This window comes from Bactrocera dorsalis, chromosome 6, assembly GCF_023373825.1.
Source record: "Bactrocera dorsalis isolate Fly_Bdor chromosome 6, ASM2337382v1, whole genome shotgun sequence".
NCBI lineage: Eukaryota > Metazoa > Arthropoda > Insecta > Diptera > Tephritidae > Bactrocera > Bactrocera dorsalis.
In genome coordinates this window covers 35,552,287-35,567,622 of record NC_064308.1, presented here as the reverse complement: position 1 = coordinate 35,567,622, position 15,336 = coordinate 35,552,287, and the positions used below count along the sequence as shown (strand labels likewise).

The 15,336-nt window shown below is 35.7% G+C and overlaps 1 protein-coding gene across 6 annotated transcripts in view; it reads right to left on the bottom strand.

Moving 5' to 3' along the window:
• Nucleotides 1-2,142: 2,142 nt before the first annotated feature.
• The window catches only part of LOC105224802 (epidermal growth factor receptor kinase substrate 8-like protein 2), a 66,347-nt gene continuing 53,153 nt past the window's right edge, over nt 2,143-15,336 (bottom strand). For 4 of the 6 annotated variants that reach the window (XM_049460368.1, XM_049460367.1, XM_049460369.1 and 1 more), the window contains 5 exons: nt 5,418-5,803; nt 5,206-5,349; nt 3,599-5,140; nt 2,505-2,708; nt 2,143-2,414 (listed from right to left, as the gene is read on the bottom strand). In XM_049460368.1, coding sequence (XP_049316325.1) covers nt 2,325-2,414; nt 2,505-2,708; nt 3,599-5,140; nt 5,206-5,349; nt 5,418-5,774 — 2,337 coding nt within the window. In that variant the 5' untranslated portion in view covers nt 5,775-5,803 and the 3' untranslated portion in view covers nt 2,143-2,324. The remainder of the gene's footprint in view (nt 2,415-2,504; nt 2,709-3,598; nt 5,141-5,205; nt 5,350-5,417; nt 5,804-15,336) is intronic. The other 2 variants (XM_049460366.1, XM_011203029.4) reach the window with 1 other exon arrangement.

The window sequence follows — 15,336 nt, the reverse complement described above, 5'->3', positions numbered from 1 at the left end:
TTCACTTTTTTAGCTATGTTGTAATGAATACAAACTTAATTTCAATTTAGTATATAAATTAATTTTTTAACAAATCATTTTATAAATTTAACAATAAAATACTACAATATACTAAAAGACGTATACGTTTTAGCAATTTATAAGTTTAAACGATAGATAATACAAATGAGGGTCGATAAGACCCATGGTTAGTAACCATGCGACATGATTTGAGGTTAGTAATGCAGGGTTAAATGAAATATAAGGAGTAAGGAATACTAAGTAATTGAGGAACACCGCACAGGGTGCATCGTGTGATATGAAATAATAAACTTAAAATAAATCTTAGACACATGTGTATGAAATGAAATAAATTAAAAAAAAATATATTTTATTTTAAAACTTGCACATTATTTAGTTTATATATCTAAATAAATTAAAGTAATAAGCATTGACAAAATAATATAATAAGAATATGTTATACGTAGTTTGTGTGTTTCTGAGACAGCAACAATACATTTTATTTAAGCTTAACCTACATACAAACCTAATTCCTATAACCGGACAATTAATTGACCGCATACGGAGACTATTTTGCCAATATTTCGTTCAAATTATCTCTGCCTAACGGCTAAGAATTCACAAAATATGTTTTCTTAAGAACAATAATAATAGTGACTCCTGGCTGACATTGGCTCGCATCCATTAGTTCGGTAAAAATATAGTTCTTCGTTGCAGTATTTTTTTGTAAATCTGAGAACTATGTTCTTGTAATTTTTATTGGTGATGTTGTCGTGTGTTACAGGATCTAAAAAGTATTGTCCCCTCTATTTAAAAGAGTTCTGTTTTTTTTTTTATTTTGGCAAAACGTTTCGTGGATATGTGTACAACTTAAACATACGGGAATAAGAATATAAATAAAATACTCATTCTTTATTGGCGTAGACACCGCTTCCGCGATTATAGCCGAGTTAACAACAATGCGCCAGTCGTTTCTTCTTTTCGCTACTTGGCGCCAATTGGATATTCCAGGCAAAGTCCTTCTCCACCTGGTCCTTCCAACGGAGTGGAGGTTTTCCTTTTCCTCTGTCTCGGCGGGTACTGCGTCGAATACTTTCAGAGCTGGAGTGTTTTCGTCCATTCGGACAACACGACCTAGCCAGCGTAGCTTCTCTCTTTTAATTCTCTGAATTATGTCAATGTCGTCATACATCTCATACAACTCATCGCTCCATCGAATGCGATATTCGCCGTGGCCAACGCGCAAAGGACCATAAACCTTTCGCAGAACTTTTCTCTCGAAAACTCGCAACGTCGACTCATCAGTTGTTGTCATCGTCCAAGCCTCTGCACCATATAGCAGGACGGGAAAGCAGAACTAACGTCGCGGGTGTTGAGGCCGATGATATCAATATCATCGGCATACGCCAGCAGCTGTACACTCTTATAAAAGATTGTACCCGCTCGATTAAGTTCTGCAGCTCGAATTATTTTCTCCAGCAGCAGGTTGAAGCAGTCGCACGATAGGGAATCGCATTGTCTGAAACCTCGTTTAGTATCGAACGGCTCGGAGAGGTCCTTCCCGATCCTGGCGGAGCCTTTGGTGTAGCCCAACGTCAGTTTACACAGCCGTATTAGTTTTGTTCCTTTTCGTGCTGTCGAAAGCAGCTTTGAAATCGACGAAGAGGCGGTGTGAGTCGATTCTCCTTTCACGGGTCTTTCATAGTTATAAGCATATATGTATTTTTGTCTTTCATAAATACTGTAACATATGTTTATTTATGTGACTCTATGTATACATTTTAAGTTTTTGCCACGCCTCCATATGTGGACAGCTTCCATAGCCGGACAAAAACACTAATTCCAGTTCCGTTTCCAAGACAGTCAGCTTCACGTAGCCAAAGCGGACTAAGATTTTTATCCGACCAAGGGCTGTCAAAAGCTGCAGAACTCTGCCGCTACAACAACAACTAATTTTAGTCGTGAGGAGTTTCCATAATGTGATGAAATTTCAAACCTTATGTAAATGTACCATTACAATTAGGGGGTGTTTATAATGTTCGCTTCTGATCAATCTTAGTGCTGCACTTTTTATTTTTTAGATTGTTATAAAACTTCAGCTTTTTCATGCTTTGTCTTTGTTCTTACTTCCAGAAAATACCGTTTGTTTCAATATTTTGATTTTATTGTTTTAGTTTACTAGTGTTTACAACTCAAACAAATGCATACTTTATATAAATGCAAGCAAAAAAGTTTAAATTTAAAAATTTACTTGTTGTAAAATATTTGTATGTATAAATAATATCATGAACAAATAGACAGTAATTTGAATACGCTGCAGCTAATTAAAAATATCTGAACTCTCCTTTCTTACCCAGATGCTTATTTCGAATCCAATCAGTACCGTCGTGTGACCGGTGTGTCTCGATATTATCCTAAAAATATTATATATGTGAAACAAATGTATCATATGTATAATAATTCCATACCTATACCTATTATATTCATAAATAAATTAAACTTACACTGAGATTTGTATTTATCGGGTGTCTCGGCTGTGTATAAGTATTGTTTCCTTGCAGATGTGATGGTGCTTGTTGTTGCCCATAGAACTGATTGCTCCCAGACTCTTCGCCGAAGTTATATGGAGTGACAATTGTGTGTGGAACATGAGCCACTTGACCTCGTATGTTGCGAGCCTTCCACCATTTTCGAGTATCGTCCAAAATCTAAAAAAGGTATGCAATACCTTATCCTCTCTAAACTCTTATTTGAACAATTTCTTTGGAGATTGTAGCGTTGCCTTGGACAACAATATGTGCAAAATTTCCTAAAATATCTTATCAAATAAAAAGTTTTCCATACAAGGACATGATTTTGATTGTTCAGTTCGTATGACAGCTATATGCTAAAGTGGTACGATATCGGTTCCCACAAATGTGCAGCTTCTGGGCGAGAAAAGGACGGTATCTCAGAAACTAAGTGTTTAGCTCGCTTATTAACTGACAGAGGGACGGACAGACGGGCATGGATAAATCGGCTTAGCTCGTATTGCCGATCATTTATGTATGTATATGTATTCATGTATTTTACAGGGTTTTCAATGTTTCCTTCAGGGTGTTACAAACTTAATTACCTTGTCCAGGGTATAGTCATAATAGTTGCAAACGACGTTTCACATCTGGAACATTTGTCTCCAAACTCAGTAGTGTAGAAGTGGACGTAGTGGCAAGTTCAGGTGATCTTGTTTTGATAGTATTAGGCATGTTACTTGCTGCGATTACTGCAACCACTCCACTTTTTACTCATAGCAAAAAATCAATGTATCGCGAGTGACACGTCAATTTTTACCAATTTATTAAAACAGGCAGTTAATGCTCTCTTTTATTTCACCTGCAAACTAGTTACGCACCTTCTAAGTGAAAGTTTTAACATTTTTTTTGTGCGATGCACCAGCTGGTGTTTAAACTATTAAAACTGGACATTTGATTCAGTAAAAAGGTGATAAAGCTAGTAACTCGATTGCCTACGCATGTATACTTTCATAAATCATGCCATAAGTTTAAGATTTCAGTATGATAAAATCTCAATTTTAGAGCATTAAAAATAGTTGACTCACCTCCAAATATTCACCACGAACCACACTTAGCTCTTTATCATTGTTGGCTGTGCGGGGATATGTGACTAGGACAATTTTAGCATGTGCCGTTTGTAAATCACCTAGCCACGCTGCCAACATTCGTTCGTCGTTAGTGATGTTATCACGACCAGAGAATTCGGAAACTGAGTTATTATTGCGCGTGGCTGTGGTATTCTGAGAGTCACGAGCATGTAATTGTTGCATTCCTGTTGATATTGTTTGAATACCAGCTGCAATGTTATTATTAATTTGCAAATCGTGCAATGCCCCTCCGCTACGTTCAATTGAATCAATTGAAATTTCACTGTGTACGCTAAAATCACAAGGTCCACCGTTCGCAGCGCCACTTATGCCACCAGTGGGCAGAAATCGTTCACTATCGCGTTCATAATGACCAGAATATTTCTCAATTGGTATACTTGTTTCGTATTCTTCGACTTGCCCTATATGTAAAGCTGTATTGCTGCAATTACTATTGCTGCCAACTTGGCGTCCGTTCGCCCCGCTGTGGCTGGTATGACCAGCATGCAAATGTGATTTAACATCTAAACAACGCTTGCTATTGTTTGTTGGAGTACTAAGGATTTCCAATTCATCGGTTACCAAGTAATCGGGCGACCACCCATCCATAAATACAGGATGGTATGAGCCCACATCATTTTTCCACTGATCGCGTGGTATAATCCAAGCGTCACCAAGGGAGCGCCATAGTTCAGTTTCTTTGCTCGTAACGCAATTAATTAACAGATTTATGGCTTCACGTGTAAGTAATGGATTGATTACACGTGCTGGTAATTGAGACTCATAGTAAGTGTCACTGGAAGCCTCGACTATTAGTGCAAGCGGTGTAAATAAGAAGTGAACTAGTTCGGGAGCATTTGGATCATGTATGTGTGCTTTCAGCTTGGCCAGCAAGTTAAATGAAAGTTTGAATTTGGAGAAAATATCGATAAACTCTTTTTCAAGAGGCGGTCGGGTACGCAACGTTAATAAACCCTCGCCAGGATCTTTCTTTTTTGATTTTCGGTTTCGGCGTCGACGCTCCAGTTCGCGTGATGCTGCAGCTGCATGTTGCAGGCGTGCTATGAACTTTTCTATGTCATCAAAGCAATGATTCAACACAGTTACATCACGTTCATACTTGTCACTGGACGTAGAACTAGTTTCGTCATTAAACCCGCCTTGTTCGGAATCTGTTTCACCATTTCCGCTACCAGCAGCAGCACCTGCATGATTACTTTCTAGCATGACACTTCGGACGTGTAAGCCATATTGATCTATACTAGTGCGGGATGGCGTAATAGTACCACCATTGTTAAGATGATGGATTTGTTGTTCGCTGCGACCGTGCTGGCTGCAGGTTGCCGGTAATGACTTAGCTAAACCAGTAGGACCGTTTTTTAATAGATTTGATGGTGATTGCTGTTGATGTATTAAACCCTCGCGCTGATGTGTCACTATTTTCCCATTTCTTAGGCTCTTTAAGTCTTCAACCAAATGCACGGCAGAAACACTTTGTGACTTAAATCAGAATCCAAAAAAATTAAAATTCGCTGCTTTAAACAAAGTAAAGTTTGTACATTTACCTGAAAAATATGCATTTCTGAGCGTGAGCCACTGCCGCCGGATACGATAAATACTAATATATTATTATATAACTCCATGGAATCAGTAGATGTGAATGCTGTTGGATCCTGTACAAGAGATGCTGGAAATCTTTCTATGATATTCTAAAACAAGGTAATGGGAAACTCTCTAACCAAACTTGGAATAGGCAATAAAATCAATATATACTCACTCCGGTTTCATAATCCATTATAAGCACCCACTGGTAATCCAAACATATTTGCATTTTCTGAGACCATATACCAGTGGTTTTTTCCAACTGTAACAGCCTTCGCATGCCGTCTGCGGGATAGACAATGTCGGAATCCTTATTTACCGTGAAGGTAGCTAAATGTTCCAGAAGATATATTGGCTTGTTATTCAAATCACTTTCGTGATGATCTTCGCCGCTCCGAGAGTCTCGTTCGTCGCCGGAATATTCACTAGAGCCAATTTCACCAGCAATACCACGTAAACTGCCACCAGCTGTGCTATTATTACCAATAGCACCTCCATTCGAGTTGTGATAAGCCATTCCGGGGGCTCTCATTAACAAATATAACTATTCGTAAAAAATAACTAGACAGAAGTAAATAAATAATATATAGAACGAGTAAGGAAGGGCTAAGTTCGGGTGTCACCGAACATTTTATACTCTCGCATGATAAAGTGATAATCGAGATTTCATTATCCGTCATTTACATATTTTTTTATTTTGCTGTAAAATTAATTAGATTAGTAGTTCCTGAGATATGGTTTTTGGTTCATAAGTGGGTGATGCCACGCCCATTTTCAATTTAAAAAAAAGCCTGGGTGCAGCTTCCTTCTGCCATTTCTTCCGTAAAATTTAGTGTTTCTGACGTTTTTTGTTAGTCGATTAACTCCCTTTAGTGATTTTCAACATAACCTTTGTATGGGAGGTGGGCGTGGTTATTATCCGATTTCTTCCATTTTTGAACTGTACGAGGTGTGTTCAAAAAGTATCGCGAATTTTGTGTTTTTTCAAAAATTATTTATTTATTCATGAATATCTATTTTGTCCCCTTCAAAGTAATCCCCATGAGATATTATACACTTGTGCCAACGGTTTTCCAATCTTCGAAGCACTTCAAAAAATCATTGTTTTTATCTTCTTCAGCTCCTCCTTCGATGCCGTCTTTATCTCGTCAAGAGAAGCGTAACGTCGTCCTTTCATGGGCCTCTTCAGTTTAAGGAACAAGAAAAAGTCACAGCGGGCCAGATCTGGGGAATACGGTGGTTGCGGCATCATTAGTGTGTTGTTTTTGGCCAAGAAGTCGCGCACATGCAACGATGTGTGAGCAGGGGTGTTATCGTGGTGCAAAAGACAAAACTGAAGAAAACTGTCAGTTACGATACGCGGTACTTTTTGAACACACCTCGTATGTGGAAATGCCTGAAGGAAACCACTCTATACAGTTTGGTTGACATAGCTATAGTAGTTTCTGAGATATGTACAAAAAATTTAGTAGGGGCGGGGCCACGCCCACTTTTCCAAAAAAATTACGTCCAAATATGCCCCTCCCTAATGCGATCCTTTCACTTTAATATGTTTATTTATGGCTTAGTTATGACACTTTATAGGTTTTCGGTTTTCGCCATTTTGTGGGCGTGGCAGTGGGCCGATTTTGCCCATCTTCGAACTTAACCTTCTTATGGAGCCAAGAAATACGTGACCAAGTTTCATCATGATATCTCAATTTTTACTCAAGTTATAGCTTGCAAGGACGGACGGACGGACGGACATTCGGATTTCAACTCTACTCTGACTCTTTTAGTTTTAGGACTTACAAACAACCGTTATGTGAACAAAACTATAATACTCTCCTTAGAAACTTTTAAACGTTAATTTTTTTTTGTTTTGTTGGTACACTGGGAAAAAATTTAAAATCGTGCAGTGATAAAATTCTTATTTTTTATTAGAACAGTAGAAAGATGGGTTGCTGAATTTAAACGTGGTCGTACAAGCCTTGAAGACGATCCACGCGAAGGACGTTCAAATCATAGCCAAAATACAGGATATGATTTTGGAAGATCGTCGATTGACTGAGAAAGATTTAGTAGAGGCTCTACACATCTTATTAGGCAGTATTTAGCCATATTTTAAGTGAAGTTTTGGTTTTTAGAAAGCTGTGTGCGCAATAGGTGCCGCATTCGCTAACAATAGAACAAAAACACATTCGAATGCGACTTTAAACATTTGGAGCGTTTTAAAAAAGTTAAAGTGGATTTAGTGCGTCGATTCATCATTATGGATGAGACTTGGGTCTATCACCATGATCCTGAATCAAAACAAGAGGCTAAGAGTGGTTTGAAGCTGTTTGTTCGGCTTTTTCATCAGACCTTCCGGATTCTCACTTCAGAGATGTGATCCACAGACTGAAGGATCGTTGGAGCAAGTGTATTAATTTTCAGGGAGATTATACTGAGTAATAAAGTGTATTTTGAAACATTGAATTGTGTTTTTCGTATGAAAAGACAAAACTTATTGATCAACCTGGTATTAAAGATCATAAATTTAATTTGTATCTTTATTCCCCCTTTTCTATTGATATCCTACTGTGATCAAATTGAAAGATGAATTTCGTCCATTTAATCTCCTTCAAAGCTACAATACACTTATGCCAACGAAATTTCCAGTCATCATAGCCTTAAAATCCTCCGTCGTGATGGCCATCACAGCCTTCTTCGATTCAGCTTTTATATTCTTAATAGAGTCAAAACGGTGTCCTCGGAGTGGTCATATGAGTTTGCTGAATAGCCAGAAGTTACACGTAGGTAAATCAGGCGAATGCGGCGGTTGCGGCACGATATTAGTTGAAAATGTGCCGAAATGATCAGGAATAACCAATGCAGTATGAGATGATGCATTATCGCATTTCTTTTTTCAGACATAGTAAAAAAAGTTGAAACGGACTTAATTACAACCGTGGAAAGAATTTTAGAGTGAAAAGGTATGCCGAATTGCGGGGCAGCTAACTGCTACGAACAAAAGCACAAAGCACGTCACTCAAGTACTAGTGGTATGGTGCCGGTTAGGACGACAAACGAAATCGTGCGAGAATCGGCACTCTTTTCTTGCTCGAGGTACTTATATTACGAGTAAAGTCAATCTAATTAGCTCAAATGAGATATACTTATGCACATATGTGATATCAACTAAACCAAAATGGGTAAATTTAAAATGAAAAAACATTAAATAGATGATCAGAACTCATTGTGTTTGGGAATGTTACATATTCAGCGCTAGACCACATAATTTTTATTAAAACGTACCCGCTTAATTTCATTAATATAACACACGTATAGACCACCAAACAAACATTGTAAAGTCAGGTGGAAATTCAGATAAATATATGTATGGTATACCCGGGTTTGAGGAAGGTCTGTACTAATTACAATTACATTTGGCGTTACTCAAATATAATCGACATGCTTCTATGCAATTGTATGAAGTTAGCTCACAAACTGACCAATATATCCTGCATAAAGTCTTTTAGTAGAATGACAAATGGTTTATGAGCGCTACCTGCCATATATTTCACTTATTTTAGGTTATAAGATATATCATTACCAGATAACATGCTCACTGAGTTTATTAAGGTATATCAGATATTGGCCAATGCGGTACAAAGTCCCCCTTTACTTTTTGACACAAGGTCATGCTGTCATAAAAATACTTTGTTCCAATTTTAATACTAAATCTCAATGATTGACCGATATTCGGTCGCTGAGGTACAAATATTAGTCACCAATGGTTTTGAAATGTTATGGTCCGTTTTCAATAAATTTTAGATGTGATGGAATATTTTAAAATCACTGTTTATGCAAAGTTGTATTTCAATAACGACATTTGCTCTCGATTTATATACTGGAATTTAAAACTGTGATATATGGAAAATGCGCGTGGTTGTGGACCGATCAATCGATCTTTTTTATGACTTGTCATACACCAAATATGGTTGAAATTACTTGAATAGTTACTGAGATATAACCTAGAAGTGGGCGTGCCACGCTCATTACCCAATTTTGACAAATGCTCCTTCTTACAGCGATTTCCTCAATTTACAGTTTTGAATCTTAAATTTTTACTAAATTTGCAACTTACACAGACGGACGGCCAACCGAAGACTCATAGTCAACCAGAATTAAACTTGTTCCGAGATACTGGTCATACGAGTATAAATAAAACATTATATTTATCTCGATTAGTTTTCGGCTTTAAAACCACAGTTAGGTGTCGTTAGGAGAACAAAACTATTGTGTTACAAGTATACTCTGTACAAAATGTAGCAAGAGTGTAAAAACTTATGTAAATATTTATTACGACCTCAGCTCCAATTAAAAAAAGAAACATTGGATTTACTATTTTCAAAATATACATATGCAACACAGAGAACAGAGTATATTACGTTTGTCACAAACTTTGTAATACCCAAAAGGAAACGTTGGAGACCCTATTAAATATATATGTAAATGATCGGAGTTATGAGCTGAGGCGCCAGCAATGTCTGTCTGTTTGTATATGCGAACTAGTCCCTCTGGTTTGCATATGTTCTTTTCTCCCAAATCCGCTAATTTGTCGGAACCGTTGATATCAGACTGCCTTATAAACTGAAAGATCAAATGTTCTTTTATGCACAATGTTCTCTTATGGAAAACTGTTTTATTTGACGAGTTATTTTCTTGTAATGTGAAATGAAGTATTATCTAAGGTAACGATTAAATTTCTAATCAAATTGTTTAGATGGGACTACTATAGCATATAGCTACTATACAAACTGTAAAGAGAACTGATATTAAAAAATACAGTTCTTGTACGAAAACTTTTTTATTTGAAAAGATATCTTTAGAAAATTTGGTATTTATTGTCCAAAGCAATGGTATAACGTCCCAAGAAATTCTTCTGATCCAACTTCTATAAGGGGCCATCCATAAATTACGTCACACCTTGAAGGGGGGGAGGGTATCATTCAGAAGTGACATTGTTTGACAAGGGGCAGGGGGGTCAAAAGCTTTCTGACATCACATTTCAAAATTTATGATGTACAATTTATAGGTAAACAAAAAATATTAAACATTTATAAACACAATCTTTGTTTTTTAATACTTAAGTTGTAACGAAGCTTTGGTATTAACATTGGGACTCTTCTGCGAATCGTACTTTATTTTATATTATAATTTTAATCAAACTTACAAAATTGTCTTCCGCGTTATAGTTTCAGCTTTACAACATTTAAAAGATTTTCATTTAGATGCAATTTATATAGCTACAAATGCACCACGACGCATGGCACCTCTAAGTCGCAAACTTACTGGTGTACTATTAAATCATGATGATTTTGGGTCACATCTTGACTCAAGTAATCGAACTACTGACTTAGATCTAGAAAAACGAAACTTCGAAAGTGCGCGCAATGTGTTAGTCATTGATAATTTTCCAGTCGTTGCTGAATGTGTTGCACCAACTGTTACTGGACTGGATATTGAACAGGCTATGATGTTGAAAAATAATGCTACTTGGTATGCTAATCATGTACGTGAGTCACAATATTTTTTACTAATAGTTAAATGTGAAACTATTACATGTTGCGGTGTAAGTCGTTCTAGTCTTTGGAAATTATTAAAAGAAGGATTTTTACTACCACCTGTGTTAATTAAACAGACATCAGAAGGTTATGGAGTCACAGGGAGTGATGACAACGACGCTAAGTTTGCTCCATTATTACTACAGATATTATTAAATCTCCAAGCATCAGCCCATCTGAAACAAGGTCCATATAATAGTTATTGCCTTAGTGTCGTGTCATACTTATTTAAAATATCGTGTAGCATACGTCGCCCATATTTTTCTTCATATAAAGCCACCAATCAACACAAACAATCACATAAAAAACAAGAGCTGTTACCTATTGCGAAAATTTGTCCTCAAAGAATTGCGGCTAGACGTGCCCGAGATGGATGGAAGAAGATGATGTTGATACGAAAGATGTTCCTGACATCCAACTTCAGAACGAAAATGAAGTGCCTGATTTTCCAGTAATAAATGATATAAAGAATTGGGTCAAAAGTCCATGGACACAAGATGATAAAGTTTTGTATCTTTAATTAGCATAATTAAGTATCTATTATTTCTTGACTAGCCATTCGTTGTGTCTGTACTTTAGCATTTAACTAAATGTTGATTTTATTAAAGATTATTCAATAAATATAAGAATAAATAGAATAACCTGTTTTTTTATTTTTTGATAAATCCATAAAATTGGAAAATGTGAGATGTCACGAAAGGGGGAGGGCTAGTTCAAAATGTGACAACTTCTGACAGGGACGGGGGGAGGGATTAAAAAGTCCTTAAATTCGTGTGACGTAATTTATGGATGGCCCCTAACATATAACTGCTAAATAAACTAACTGATAAAAATAGAAATAAAAATATTGTGATATTCTTTTATGCAACAAGGAATGCACCTGTGAAAGGTATTATAGCTTCAGTGCAGACGAAGTCAACGTTTTCTTTACTTTTTTGCTAAAAGTTAGCACTATTCTAAGTGAAACATACAGATATTTATAGAATACTAGCCTAAGCCCGAGGTTCTGCTCGCTCCTTGTTATCAAAGATATCTTTATCATAATAACAAAATAATGGCACAGTTAAATTGGCAATTTGCATTTTTTTATTGACTTCATAAATTACTTAAGCAATAGTGCATTCATAATTAAGTATGATATACAAATATTTTCACTTGAAATAAATAACACGTAAAATATGTCCCAGACTCTGCATAATACTGCATCGTATAACGTTATCCGTTTTGTTATACACCAGTGCAGGAGTAGAGCTAATCATGTGGTAATGGTATGTTCTAGATTCATCGGATGTAATTGCAAAATCGACGGCTAAAACCTCGATAGTAGTATGAAAACAAAACTTCATCGTTGCATATTGAATATTTCATTGTCCTGTGCTATTGTACAATCATCTCAAATTCAGTAACACCAATTAGTATAATCCATATAAATATGTATGTATGTATGTATGTACTCAGAGAGCTGCAACGAACAAACACTCGTGCCAAAAACACAATATAAATCAATTCAGTTCATCATAGACAACACTGTTGATCAATTCGAGTACCCGCCAGCGTCAACTGATTTGATGCCACACGAACAATCTGTTCTTCGGCAATTACGATCGAGCAAACGGTATGGCTGGCTTCGGTTCAAATCGTATCAAGCCAGTTCATAGCGTTGCGACGATTGTTTGAATCGATGTGAAACTGCGGGTAAACTACGATTAAATCTACGATTACAGCAAACAACAACAATTTTCTGCTGGATTTGAATCATGTGTAGCAAATGTGTCAGCTTTGAACATCTGCACATGTTACAAATTTTCGATGCGTAAACAATAGATATTCCATCGAGTACGTACATACATACATTTGTTGTATGTACTTATGTACTCTATGGAATTTCCATTACACATATAACATATGCATAACAGAAGTGCACGAGTAAATCAGTGTTTACGGGATGATATACAATCCGAACGCTGTCGATCATTTCAATCATTGAAGCATAAGTATGCATCGTTTCATCAACAAATCAGGTATGAGCTGATCGCTAGTGATTCTATCGCTGATTTGAAGACAAACGGTTCGGTTCGTGTACATGAATCGAATTGACAGAATCAGACAGAGTAACGGATCAATACCCGATTATGAACAAAATTTTATTACTCGTTGCAGTTCTCTGGTATGTACATATGAAAACAAAAATTACTCTACCTTGTTGTGCGATGCAATTTTTTTTAAGGTAAAAAAAAATATTCATTTAATATATATACATACATACATATGTATATTCAAAAATACTCAGTTAGGACCTTCTGCAGGATTCAAGGAATACCTGTATAAATTTTCACGCCTTTCCATTCTGTGGTTCGGACGTTATGTGTGCACATAACAAAATAGCGATTAATTTTTATTTACATATGTACTAGCGAACCCGACAGACGTTGCCCTGCTTGATATTTTAAGCTCTTAGGATATTAAACAAAGTATGTAATCACAATCCTTATTCCTTAATGTGAAATAACTTAAATTTTTTTAGAATCAATTCGTTATAACCAATAATGTTTCTTTAATTTTATCTTAAACCGATTTGATGAACAATATTTTTATAAGCAAAATGATAAGTGAGCCAATATTTATTTACAAGTTATGCGGTGGCATTTGTATGTAAATCCAGCGAATTCAAAAAATTCAACAGAATATTTGACTGCTTCGCCAGGATCGGTAGCAATGTCGTTCGAATTGAACAATTTCTTATTGCCAGGCGATGACCGTTGTATTTAAAAGGGTGAATATCGATATTTTTTGCAGCTATGTAGCTCGTTCACGAAGCCACGCATGATTATTATAAATCAAAAATTATTATAAGAAGCTTAAAGTCTTTTCGCATAGTCAAATGAATTTAGTATATTAAGATTATAATTGAGAAACCAGTTTCTGCCTTCCTCACAACTGGCTCCTCGATTAGAGATAAGCCGGTAATTGGCCACATTATATAGAAAATTTTTGAAATATTACTTTAATTACACATTAAAATTGCACTAATACAACCTAATATAATATTTTCAGTACACATACATATGATTTTTATAATACAAACATGCGAAGTTTTAGTTGTTATTCTGAACATGGGGTTTTGCCCGGTAGCGATGCTGCGCTGTAGGTATAAACCATTTTTAAATTATCTTGTTTATTTCTAACAAAATTCTAAACTTTAAAAATATATGTCGGTTTATGCAAATTATTTCTCTACTTCATTTTTCAGTTTGAACAATTTGGTAACAAAATGTTTTGCTTTACAAGAGCCTGAACTTAATTTTACTACATTTTAGGATTCTGTTGAGCTTCATTTTTGTGAAATGGCCTCATCGAACTCGTATTTCCAGTGCATGTCACATTGAAATTTACGTAAATTACGTCATTATGTCCCAAATGTAACGGGAAATCCATATGAAGTGGCAAATCGGTATGAACTGGATGCCAAAAAATGTAAACAAAGAGATACATGTTTCACTTGGTATTGAACATTTTGCTCGAGCGTTTTAGGATTTACTCGCCCTTATCAGTGTTTTGAAGGTTAGCTAAATGTTCATTCTCTGTCTAAATTTAACAATATCTGTTTTTATTTATTTACGCTCGTAAGTCGGTTAAAAATGAACATTTTCTGAATTTTCTATAACATCGTCAAAAAACATAGTTATCAATAAAAATGAAAATATATTATTATTATTATAATATTTACGAAATTTAGGTAAAATGTATTTATTTTTAACTTTTTCGTGTTTGAGTTGCTTACAAAATATAAAAATACGACAATCGATTAATATCTATGATGATCTCTATTCAGTATATTCAAAATGGCAGACAAGAGCTCTTTTTAGTTTTGTAACCGGCTAACTGCCAGGTCTCAATATTTTGAGACTAACGCTAGAGACTGTTTAGTGAATAGTAACTAGTCTCAAATTGAGACTTTGCTTCAAAATATCTCAAATAGAGACTAGAGACTGGTTACAGAATCCCGCTATTATTTTTATACTTATATAAGATGTACCTAAGTATGTATGTATGTATGTATAAGATATAAGGGCTGAAGAGATTTCACACTACAATTGATATATGTATGTATGTACATATGTGTGTAGCAAATTGGATGGATTCCTTTTCGATTTTCTTAGACAAATTGTACTCGGCAGTAGATAATTCAAGCATTATGTGAGATATCCAAATATAATTTATAAGAGAAGATAGGATTCACAGTTAATAAAAATGAGTAAAATCTATCCATGATCACACTTACTAACTGTATTCTTTACATTCAAAATAATAATTCCTTAGCAATATTTTATCAAAAATGTGCTGAAACCATACTACAACCACCAACATTTGCACGCACGAGCACGACAAATGTACATATGTATGTATGTAGGTATGTATAGTATAAGTTGGCGCTTCTCTTTTCGCTATCATGTGTATAAGCATAGGAATTCACATACATGTATCTCACCTAGGAATCTGTTATAC